General features: G+C 41.1%; 1 protein-coding gene across 2 annotated transcripts in view; it reads right to left on the bottom strand.

The window, feature by feature from the left end:
- ASCC3 (activating signal cointegrator 1 complex subunit 3) overlaps nt 1-12,305 on the bottom strand; it is a 213,211-nt gene that overhangs the window by 18,511 nt on the left and 182,395 nt on the right. For both annotated transcript variants that reach the window (XM_081904600.1, XM_081904601.1), the window contains exon 37: nt 3,838-4,062. In XM_081904600.1, coding sequence (XP_081760726.1) covers nt 3,838-4,062 — 225 coding nt within the window. The remainder of the gene's footprint in view (nt 1-3,837; nt 4,063-12,305) is intronic.

Here is a 12,305-nt window from a genome sequence, read left to right as displayed (position 1 = left end):
TTGCCAGGCCACGCTCAATATTCTTGGAAAAGGAAAATCTAAAACCTTTTTCCTCCAGTCACAGCTGCACCTTTTTTTGGGGGGGGGGAGGGAGGGAGGGAGTTAAGGTCAATTTCCTTAGAATATTCAATATTTTGTAAATAATTAAATATTTATAGTGTTTCAGAGAATTCTTTTCAACGGCAACAGTTGTTCACAATAACTTTCTCCTGAACTTTTAGCCCCGTAAGGTTAGCATTCAGGAAGCTCAGCTGCTATCTAACAAACTTAATTAATCAAAAAGTCATTTCCGAGCAGTAACTATGAGTAAAAGTGCTTCAAGTGTGCTAGCAAGCCTACAAGTTAATCAAAATGCTAATGCAGTACAAATTAAAGTTGTGATTAACATTTCACAGTAGCTGCTTAAGTGAATTGATCACACAAATGGGTTAAGCATTAGTCATTTTCTCCAGTGCCAACTGGGAAAAGATTTGTCATGAGTTTTGGGGAGGGGGGGAGGGGGAGAGAATTGTACATAAGGAGAGAACCGTATCATCAAATTGTCACCAAATATACTACCACATAGCAGTACTTACGGCTACCTGGGGTGTTTAAAAACAAACATGTGGGGAAAAAAGCTTAGACAGATGGAAAGTAACTCTGTATTGGCAATTAAGATTTTTTTTTTTAAATGACATGCTCATTTGAATTTATTAGCCATGCACCAGAGGTACACGGGAGAATATTCACATTTACCCCCTCTACCAAGTGACTTTTTAAAAAGGCTAAGGTATCTGAAAGACCCAGAGATAATTATTTGCACATGGAATGTTTGAAAATGGACAGTAATAATGACCAAGTTGTTCCAAAAATGAAACATGTAGCTAGACACCCAAACGCGATGGGGGCCACAGAAGAAAGATGTATGGTGAAAACTGGGACTCTAGATTGAATGGAATGGACTTTTACTTGCCAAATCCAGTTTTGGATTGAAGTCATGACTTTCCAAAATTTCTAAGCTGACAATCAAGTTTTTGAGGAATTAAATTGGCCCAGAAATATTGCACCATTAGAGCAAACAATTGTTGAACAAATAGACAACAACATGCACATCAGGATGCGTATATTACACTATATTAATGACATATAAAATTAGCAGAGGGCGAGCCGTGTTGATCTTTTGCAGCAAAACCCACCATAAATACTAACGAATGTACTTAATTTGTTATTATGCTTGTGCCTTTGTGGCATGCCTTCAGATGCATGAAGAGAAATTTTAGTTGGATGGTATATAAAGGAGAAAATTGTGGAAGTTGACTGGCAATGAGGTTCAAAAATGACAGCCAGTGAGAAATTAGCAATAGAGGCCAGGCAACAAAGTAGTGACAGAGGTCAGGCTTATTATTTCTCCCAAAGTATAATTGTACGGACTTAGTATTTTGTCCGAAAATTACACTGTGTGTGAATGCTATCTCGATATAGTCTGTGGGCACTATTCCAACTACTGCGTTCTGTCGCTGTATTTTCATTTCCGCAATGCGACTCCTCCCCTCCCCCTGCGCATGCCCATACCCTTCCCAGATCTTCTCCAGAGGATTGAGAGGATGCCCTAATATGGATAAATGGGGTGTGCTGGGAGAGGAGAGGAGGAGAGAGGTCCTGTGCTCAAGGAGAAATCCTTGTGCTGATGGAATGAGAGGTTTAGTGCCATGTTGGATTTCACCATCAGGATGGTTTCTCATTTGATATGGGGTACTCAGATGGGTATGTTGAAAGTATAACACAGATGTGAATCTGCCTACTAATAAAAGGGTAGGTATGCATAAACAGCTGAATTTCTCTATAAAATATATGCAAGTGGAAGCAGGAAAATAAATGAATTCCTCCTTCCATTTATTACAAGGGCCAACACAATTATTTCTATCCATGCCTGCCTTTCACAATGATGGGAGTTTTCATCAAATGAGAAGCTAATCTAAAGTTTCCCCCCTCGTGTGTGTGTGTGTGTGTGTGTGTGTGTGTGTGTGTATGTGTATAGTAGGTTTTCTGATTCGGATGAGGCATTAAAAAGTCATAAAAACTATGGAGTTGCATGGCAGTGCAAAGTCAAGGCATAAACACCTCCCTTAAGCAGTTAAGAAATACAATTCTAACATCTGAAGCCTTCTCTTCTCTCAATGTACAGGTACCCTACTGAGATGTGCTTAACTCATCCATGGGTAAACACTTCTCAAAGGTTAAGACCGAGCACCATGACTGTCTCACTACTTGGCAATGGTAAAATATTTTATCAACAATTCTACAAGTGGAGGCTCATTGCCAATCAAAATGCAAAGCGGGCAACTGTCAGATTATTTCTCAGAAGAAGTGATTGCCCTCTGAGTGAGGAACTGAAAGGTATCACTACTTCAATTACCTATTTCAATTAATACAAATTCAAAAGGCGGTTTCAAACAGCAGAATGAAAACTAATCACTCAACTTGCAGTAATAAAGCATTTGAGGCGAAGAAGGAATGAGTGATTTCACATATTCTGGTACAACACTAATAATATGATGACGTAAAATTACTGAAGCTAACTTTTCAGTACCCCCACCCCCAAGAAAGTCTTATTAAACTATTGCCATGCAAATGCTCAGATCAGAAACCACACACACTTTTAACAGAAAAATGGAGCACAGTATTATTTTTTAACACACATTGTTTGGGGGGAAAAACACTACTCGGGAACTTTATTGTGCTACTGGTTGTAAACAATGCTGGATGCCATAGTAACAAGGTAGACTTCTAAGCAGCTGAATCTAAGAATAATGAAAATGTAAGTTCTTGGGTGCTTAAATGCACAGAAACATTAATGACTTGCTTTAGGCTTAATATGAAGCCAGTAAAAGACCAATAAATAGATTTCTCATATTCAGCATCCCCTGAGTATGGCTAGCACACGTAGCAGAATAAAGTGATAGAACAGACTGTACCAATTTCAGATGGGAAATGGGGAATACAATTTTGAATGCTCCACTGTATAGAAGCACTCCCTCAAAGTTTTAAAGGAGAGCAAACCCTAGTATATCAGAAAAAAAGTTTCCACTATAGCTCATTCTCTAATAGGCTTCCTTTTTTAAAAGCTTTTTAAAGGAAGTTATTTTTTTTTACAGCTAGTAAAGTCTTAAAAAATGTGACCCCCCTATCTGTGAACTGAAATAGTACAATCTATGCTAACACTTCATGCTACTTTATTCTGTTGAATGTGCAGATCAGATCCAGTCTAATGTTTAAACACAACATTATCTTGCTTCTGTTAATCAGCCTTCTCCATTCTGGTGCCCTCCAGATACTATAAAAACTCCCATTAGCCCCAGTTTTGAAGGTATAATTGCTGTCACTGGAAACTGAGAAGCCAGGGTTCCAAATGGTGAGGAGATTTCTAATTGTGTTCAATTACACGTGCTTACAAACCTTCTTCATATGTTTGTTCTAGTTACGCAGTTATCTGAAGAGCAGCCTGCGCATTCCATTCTGTTGAGGGTGGGGCTTACACCCACTTCCCTGTCCCCATCTGTGTCTGCCTAATCACAACTTCTGTGGGATCAACATGGACTTTGCTTACACCTCAGTCCTAAATTAACATTCTTCTTCTTCTGACATTCCCTGCATAATGGAACCATTAAAGTCTACCTGCCTCACAGGACTGTTGTGAGGATGCACAAAGTAAGAACTGCAAAATACTTTGTACAGAAAAATGCTAGGATGCTATACTAATGCAATCTCTGTGAACAATTCAGGTGCATTCTTGGATCCGCATTGTAACAGCTAACAATAGCAAACCAGGCAAGTGATCATAAAAGAGTGTAACCGTACCTGACATATTCTAATTGACTGGTCTAACACCGTCTTGGTATCAGTGACATAATCCGGACACGGTAACACAGCGTGTTCAAAATGGGCTTGCATCAGAAGATGGGTTTTTGTGTGTGAACTGTCAAAAGAATGCGGATTGACTTCAACGGGGACATGTTTGGCCAGTTCACTGTTCATTTGATCTTCATTATGTCGCACTGGAAGGTCTGCATACTCTTCAGCATCCTTAATAATAAAAAAGGGGGGTGGGGAGAGAAAGAGAAAAAACGTTAGTGCAGAAAACATGATGGCTGTGATCTACAGGACTGAGTTTGCTTCTGCAGATCTTGTTGCTGTTCCTTCCCTTCACAACAGCCATTGTGTCCTTCAATAAGCTGCTCACAAGGGCAGGGATACCCTCTAGATGGCATCAGATGTACTGCAAGAGGCGGCAACTAGAAGCAGGCATTGGGCAAGTTCCACATGTGTCCTTAAAGCTCTCCTGCCAGAGGCGGGTGCAGAAGAGGTCTCACTGGGAAGAGCAGTGCTGTGCTTGGGGAAGAATGCATAGCGTTTACAATATTCCACTATTTTTGCATTTACTACGAAAGCTAGCATGTTTTCCACCAGAATGTTCAAGGGAGAGCTTTGCAATGGCAAAATCAATACTTTCAAAGGGGAAAGGTCTCTGAACTTTTAATTTCACCAAATACACAATTAATATGGTCTGGTTTTCCATCATTTCTTGAACTGTAGATCTCTGGGACAAAACGGCTACAATTCTCACAAATCCATAGGAATTAAACGTTTGCCCAGATGAATCCTCCTTCAAGCCCCACCTCCCCAAGAAGCTGTAAATACATTAGCCAATCTTCAGATGCTCCTAAAAGAAACCCACTGTTAATATTCAACAAAACTATTCACCTCTGATTATAAACAATATCACATGTTGCAGCAATGCTACTGCCCAAAGGTAAAAGGATGTTTAGAAAAACTTTGAAATAAAGTTTATGTTTCTTTAAAAAAATCATGCTCTTTAAGCAGGTTTCTTTCTTCCTCGTCATAAAAAGACTGACTGAAGACAACTGCTAACTAATCCTTGATGTCTCTGCCAGATCTCTTGTGAAAACTGTGGTCATTTATTTTCTGAACCTAAAGGTCACCACCATTTTAAGCCCTATTGAATTCTGCATGTTTGCCTCACTCTTATTTAACTTGCACCCTTTTAAAGATATTTTAAAGAATATTTACCAAGGAGATTTCCCCCCTCCCACTCAATACGGCCTAGCAGCTACAACTGGGAGACAGACCGGGCTGGGGGGGGGGAGAGGCTGGAGTAGGGGAGGCAGGGTCAGAGGAGTAGCTGCAGCTTAGCTGGTATTTCTGCAAAAAGAAAATAGCTCCCCAGACTCCTTCCCTCCCCCTGCAAATACAACCTGTTTTATTTACTTCCAAAACACTCCTCTTGTTTCAAACAACTTGCCTACTTCATTTCCTGTGTGTGATGGATGATTGTAAGTGAAGTTCATTTTCTTATCTGCATCATGTAAGTAATTAAAGGAAATTGAGAATGGGCACTGAAGCTTTTATACAACTGGGAATGAAGCTGAATGGAGGGCAGCAAGGTCAGCACAGTCCATTATATTTTTATGCGAGAGGCCGGTCTGTCTGCCCTGTCCCTGTTTGTTTAGTGTAGGCAGGACAGACTGCTAACTGCAAATCTGTGCTTCTGATTTGCCCAGCTGTCCTTGAATAAAGACATCTCCCACTGCAAATGTTAAATGACAGTGATTGACAACCTGATGATGAACTCTGCTTGTAACCCCCTGCTACTGTTTTCAGATTGCACAAGGAAAGACAGAATAAAGAAACATCCTCCATAATCAAATCAAATAGGCCCGGCTGTTCACTCTGTATTTTCCATTTGGGTTTCCCTTTTCAGTACAAACCTTATCCTAGTCTGCAAATGCCGTGGGTTCAACAATGGCAGTCTAAGCACAAAAATAATTTGTTTCATTAGAGTACTGATTTCAACAAAAAGTTGGCAATAAAATGACTTTCAAAACCCAAGGTACTGAAGTTTACAATTTTAGGGGAACAACAGACAAGAACATCCTTCCTTGTTTTCTCTGATGTTGCTTTGTGTCCTATCATTTAGGACACAAATGAAGTTGAAAGTTGAACAGTTCCAAAAGCTGGAAGCTCTTTGATAACTCCTCTTGGAATAACATACAATTCTCCCATAGTGTCTATATTTTGTCCAGAGGTGGGGAAAGTTAGGCAACTGAAGGTAGATGCCCTGGATACATTTAACACTCACTTTGCTTCTTCGCCACCCTCTCCCCCTTCTTTCTTTGGCAGGCTGAATGGAACCCAAGGGCCATTAAATTTACTGTGTGGAAGTTTTAACCTACAGCACCCTGACTACACAATCCATCACCTTCCTATAGATTTCCAAATGCCTGAGGACTGAGTTGACTCACCATGTGTCAGAAGGACATCCCAGTGGCCACACTACATTTTTTAAAGTCACCATCATATGTTAATGGGCATTCACTGCTCAAAAGGCAGTGGTGAGTAGGAAGTAATTCATGATTGTCTACCAGATGTGCTCATCCAAGCATTTCCAGGTTCACCCCAAAGTGACTGAGGAGTGATTCTCTTCAGTTTACTCAGTAACTAAATAAGGTCAGTTTGGAATGATTCATGAAAGAATGCAAAAGGGGAGGATCAGTGCAGAAAATAATAATTGAAATATGGGTGAGAAGAAGAGCACACTGAAGATGACATAGACCAAAATGAGGATAGGAATAAAAACATAAAAATGGGCTTCCAACATCCTAGCTTACAATATTTGCACTTTCATTTTCACTGCTAATAATTGACCACAAAACCGAGATTAGCACAAACCTTTCCACCAACTGTGGAACCTTAGATGGGGAGTCAATGGTTCTTCAGATATTGCTGGATTACAGCTCCCATAATCTCTGACCATTTGCTATGCTGGCTAGGCCTGATGCAAACTGGAGTCCAACAATACCCCATGAGGCACAGGTTCTCCGCCATTCCTTTATTAATGGTTTCACAAATGCCCTCCAAAGTATCATCTTTTTTCAACCTTCTCCCATCCTGTTACCTGTCAACAGTGCCTTTCTTTCAGAAAAAGAGGTGCTGGTACTGCGTACCCTGAGTACCCCCAGAAAAAAGCACTGCCTGTCAATTAAAATGTTTTGTTTACTAAAAGTTAGCACAATTTTTAAAAGACTGATTAAAAGGTACACTGGAACCAGTCAGTAATAAAATTAAAAGGCCTAACCTAATATCCCTAATATGACTAATTCTAAGTTAAAGGTAAAGGGACCCCTGACCATTAGGTCCAGTCATGGCTGACTCTGGGGTTGCGGCGCTCATCTCGCTTTATTGGCTGAGGGAGCCGGCGTACAGCTTCCGGGTCATGTGGCCAGCATGACTAAGCTGCTTCTGGCGAACCAGAGCAGTGCACGAAAACGCTGTTTACCTTCCCGCTGGAGCGGTACCTATATATCTACTTGAACTTTGACATGCTTTCAAACTGCTAGGTTGGCAGGAGCAGGGACCGAGCAATGGGAGCTCACCATGTCACAGGGATTCGAACCACCAACCTTCTGATCGGCAAGTCCTAGGCTCTGTGGTTTAACCCACAGCGCCACCCGCGTCCCTCAATTCTAAGTTATGACTATGCAAACATATTCCCAACCGTGCCTATGTTTAAAACAAACAAAGGCAAATTTATTGATGCATAGTGTGGCACTCAACTGAGTCCCATCAGCAGAAGCGCTGATCAAGGACTTCCTCTTGTGTAAGGGGGCTTTCCCTCCTCTCCCCACAAATGCCCCTGAAATTGGCCCCGGAGCAGCACAGCGGGGGGGGGGGGTAGGGGGGAAGATGGGAGATTCTCCAAAATACTTGCTCTGATGGAACGATTGCCCTAGTGTGATGTTGAATTCTTTCCATTGTATCTGAAGGACTGAGAACACATGGCTTTCTTTCTTTTATTTAACAGTCTGGAAAAAAGTCACTGTGAAATTAATTAAATAATAGGTATCACATGTAAGCTCTTATTTATTTCAGTAAGATTATTCTTACTGTGATTTAAATAAAACGAAGCATTCAATGTAGATTTATACAGCAGACTAGCTCAAAAATATAAAAAGCTAATAGGTAACACATTTCATAGTAGGCTAAGGCTGCACTCCTTCGCACGCTTGAATACAATGAGTCTTACCCCCAAGTAAGCATGCTAGAATTACACTGCAGGACTGTAATCCTGTGCAGGCTAACTAGGGAATAAGTCCCATTGAACTCAATTATGAGCAAATATGCACTGGATCAGGCTGTGAGTAAGAGATGTGGGATGCCATGACGATGCAGGTGACAAAAGAAAGCCTTATTTATGCTAAAACTTAAGTTCAGCTATGAGAACCGGCAAAGCCTTTAAAGTTAATGAGTTCTAGACTTTTCGGACCAAGCTGATTAATTTGTAACACTGAGGCTTTTAAGCCAAACCAAATTAGTCTCTCACATTCCTGGAGCTTGTTTCCACTACTGAAGGTGCAAAAGTGTCCTCTTTACCAAGAGATTGCAATACTAGCAGATTTCAGATTTCACTTATGTTTAAATTGGAATTTGAGGTCAAAACTGCCAACACATGTATGTAGTTTTAGATCTATGTAATTTTAGGATGCAGGTTTCATTTTAAAACTCTACCAGTGCAGAAAAGAAGAGTATGCACATGTCAAAGTAGTGTATTCATGAAAGAAATATCTTGCTGCTAGTGATGTTTAGTCAAATCTACACATTTTTAATGGACCCCCTCTTTTTTAAGGAATGCGAAAGGTCAATTGTATTTAATGTCAACTGTGCTGCAGAATCTCATAAATTGTTGCTTTTTATTTCATTTCATAAAATTTATACACCACTTGATTGTAAAAAAACTCAAAGCAGTTTACAAAAAGATAAAACTGTAAAATGGAGAAAAATTCACAACCATTAAAAATATATACAAAAGTTAAAATACTAAAACATATTTTAAATGACCTCAACTTTCTAAGCATCTGGGTAGACTTGTCTAAACAAGAATGTTTTTAGCAGGTGCTGAAAAGAGTACAGTGAAGGTGCCTGCTTGATCTCAATCAGCAGGGAGTTCCAAAGTGCGGGTGATGCCATGCTAAACAACTGAATTCTTACACATGCAGAATGGGTATTATGTGGCATCTGTAGTAGTGGCAACTGCAGTCTTCTGCAGTCCGTAGCAGCTAAGGTATCCGACTGAACTGGATTAGCCTTGGAATTTCAAGGTAGCCATGCACTCTTTTTTTTGAAGTGAGGCCTCTTACTCTAAGTCGTTGCAAAAGAACTGGGACAAACTAGCCATAGGAGTGTATAAACAAGCTACTACTCTGTGAGCACTGAGCACTGAGAAGATGGTCAGGAGTCAGGCAATTTAAGGACTTAGGTGAGTTCAGCAACAGGGCAAGGAAGGCAGGGAAGTAAACATTCATAAGACTATAGAATATGGATTAGTCTGAAGGCCCAACTTAGTCCCGCATCCTCTTCTCACAGTGGCCAACCAGATGTTTATGGGAAGTCCTCAAACAGTTTTAAGTACTCACTTTGTGAAGAAATACAGTATCTATTTTTGTACAGTATGTCCTGAATATTTCAGCATTCAGCTTCATTTGATTACCCCAACTTCTAGCATCTTCCTTTCTATTTTCCCCACGTCATGTGCCAGCTTGCGCATCTCTATCATGAAGTCCAGCAACATCAGGAAGGTCACAGGTTCAACACCCAATTTATAGAAATGCTACCTGTTCTACATATAGGACCAGGAATGGATTTTCAATGCATGGATGAAAAGGTGGTGCTAGATAAGGGGTCAAGATATGTCAGACACTGGGGAATATTTTGGGTCAATATGACCCCGATAAAAAGAGAAAGGCTTCACAACAGAGCCAGGCAGCTGAAGTGTATAATCAATAAGGTTTCAGAGCAGCTTTCAAACTCACTGCTAGGGGGAAACCAACAAGAGCTGTCTTTGTCACAACTCATCCTATCAGGGATGATTGTGTGACTGCTTCAAATTCTCAAATTGCAATGGAGATACACTTTGCTGTTTCTTTAGCTGTGATTAATCCAACATGCACATAACACCAGTGTTTAATTAAGTAGCTGGGGTACAAAGATGTATCCAAGAGGAAGTTTTGAAATCACAAGTGCCTGAGGAAAACGTACATAAAGTCAAATGGCCTACATTTTCTGGACGGCCACACTTGGCTCTGACTGTTAATGATGTCAGGCTGTTAATCTCTGCACATTCCACTGAATAAAAGTGTACTAAACATAATCTAACATCCCTTTGTATTCACACAGTCTCATCAACCCCCAGAAATGTTATATTAGCCTGAGACGCAGCTAGCCAAACAGCAATTGTTAGAGCACATTTACTAATAGAGTAATCTTAACTCCTCACCATCACCACCACTGTAGCTCTACAGAGCTGCTGCTGCTTCACAAGGTGGAGACAGGCCAGCTCAGACTTACCCTCAGAATACCTTATTTTGTGGCTTACCACAAGCAAGCCTGACATCTGCTTGCATGTTTAGTGGTTCACAGGGGGCCATCTGAGTCTGCAGAAGTTCATGGAGGGACACCTACACTCAATCCAACCCGCTCCTTCCAATTATCTTAGCATAAAGGTATGTGTGTGGATCGGGGCCTAAGGCCTAAAAGGAGATGATTATTGTGGGGAAAGTGTTACAGGGTCCTTAGCTGGTATCTTAAAATAAAGGAAAGGAAATCAAAGAGGCAAACAAGAAAGGAGAAACCACTGAGAGAAAGCTCAATTCTAATCCATTGCTCAGTTTTTTGGCACAAAGTAAACTGAGTATGACCTACGTACAGGCATGAACCAATTGACATTTTGCATACGACTGCCCCCTAGATGCACACACAGTGCACAATCCACCCAGCAGAAAAGCAAGTGAGAAATGGTGTTGTAATAGCTTTTACATGTACAATCACACTTTTATTATCTCAGAGGAATGGAAGCAAAACAAGACAGCACATTTTGGATTTTGCTGTTTTCCACCCTTGTCATCAAACATCTGACACAAAACTCCCATTCACTAGCAATACTTCATATTACCATCCAATACTTTATCATTCAACTCTTGGACAGCACATTAAGTGCAAGCTTGATTTATAAGCCCATACATATGTGTACTAGCAAGCAGATGGAATTGAGTCAGGCACAGATTTATGAGCAGCAAACAAACTTAGCAAAAGGAAATGCCGCTGTTCCAGTGGCACCAAGTAGTACCGCTGGTTAAAATTAGGTCTGTATCAGTTAATTCTTCTGACAACTTTCTATTTAGAGGAGTTTATTTCTAGTCCATAAAAAAAGATTGGCCTTCCGGTTTATATTGCACATGGATGTTGACATTTTAGAAGCACATAAACAAATTTTTGCTTGTTCTGGCACATATTCAAGCACAGTGAGGACAGCCCTCAAACTGAGGACAGATACGAGTGTGTCATATAAATATGTAAGGGTTTTAAGGGATAAATGTGCATGTCATGTGCTTTCTCTTGCTTTGACTCTATTAAACAATGTGCTGTTTGTACCTTCAAGGAGATTTTAAGGTCTTTGGCATGATCACTCTCGGCAAGCACCAAATCATCTGAGAGCCTGTCTAGGCATCACAAGCTAGGAAAACTCTCAACCGGTGCTGTTTAAGCCATTAGGTAGGGTGCGGATGTTGCTTCAGGTAACAGAAGGCCCCCAGGCAGCATGCCCATGGGTGCCCTGTCACCTCTGTCAGCGGTGGTGAAGTGCCGCCATTATTGCCAATTTTGGGCAAGATCACAACCATTTTCGGTGAGATTTCACCTGAAACCAGTGTGATCTTGCCCCAAATCAGTGCCAATGGCTGTGCCGCTTCTCTGCCAGTGGTAGATGTGGCAAGGTGTGTAGCAGAGCAGGTGGCAGCAGAAGGAAATGGCGGGAGTGGAAGTATTCCCCACTGTGTTGCCCCTGCTCTCTACCCAACACAAGTCTCAGACCTCACATACCCAGTTAGCGCCAGGCACAGCATGCAGTACAGTGGCACCTCCGGTTACACACGCTTCAGGTTACAGACTCCGCTAACCCAGAAATAGTGCTTCAGGTTAAGAACTTTACTTCAGGTTGAGTACAGAAATCGTGCTCTGGCGGCGCCGCGGCAGCAGGAGGCCCCATTAGCTAAAGTGGTGCTTCAGGTTGAGAACAGTTTCAGGTTAAGTATGGACCTCCGGAACGAATTAAGTACTTAACCTCAGGTACCACTGTACAAACAAAATGGACAATGCATTTATTTTAATGAAGTATTTCCTTGGACCCCTATCTCCAAGTGGCATGTGGTTAGGGGATACCACATTCATGCCCACATTCAAATACTGATACTTTGAAC

The sequence above is a fragment of the Podarcis melisellensis genome, assembly GCF_964234715.1.
Source record: "Podarcis melisellensis genome assembly, chromosome: 3".
NCBI classification, from domain to species: Eukaryota; Metazoa; Chordata; class Lepidosauria; order Squamata; family Lacertidae; genus Podarcis; species Podarcis melisellensis.
Note: the sequence above shows the minus strand (reverse complement) of the source record. Positions and strands in the feature narration are given on the sequence as shown.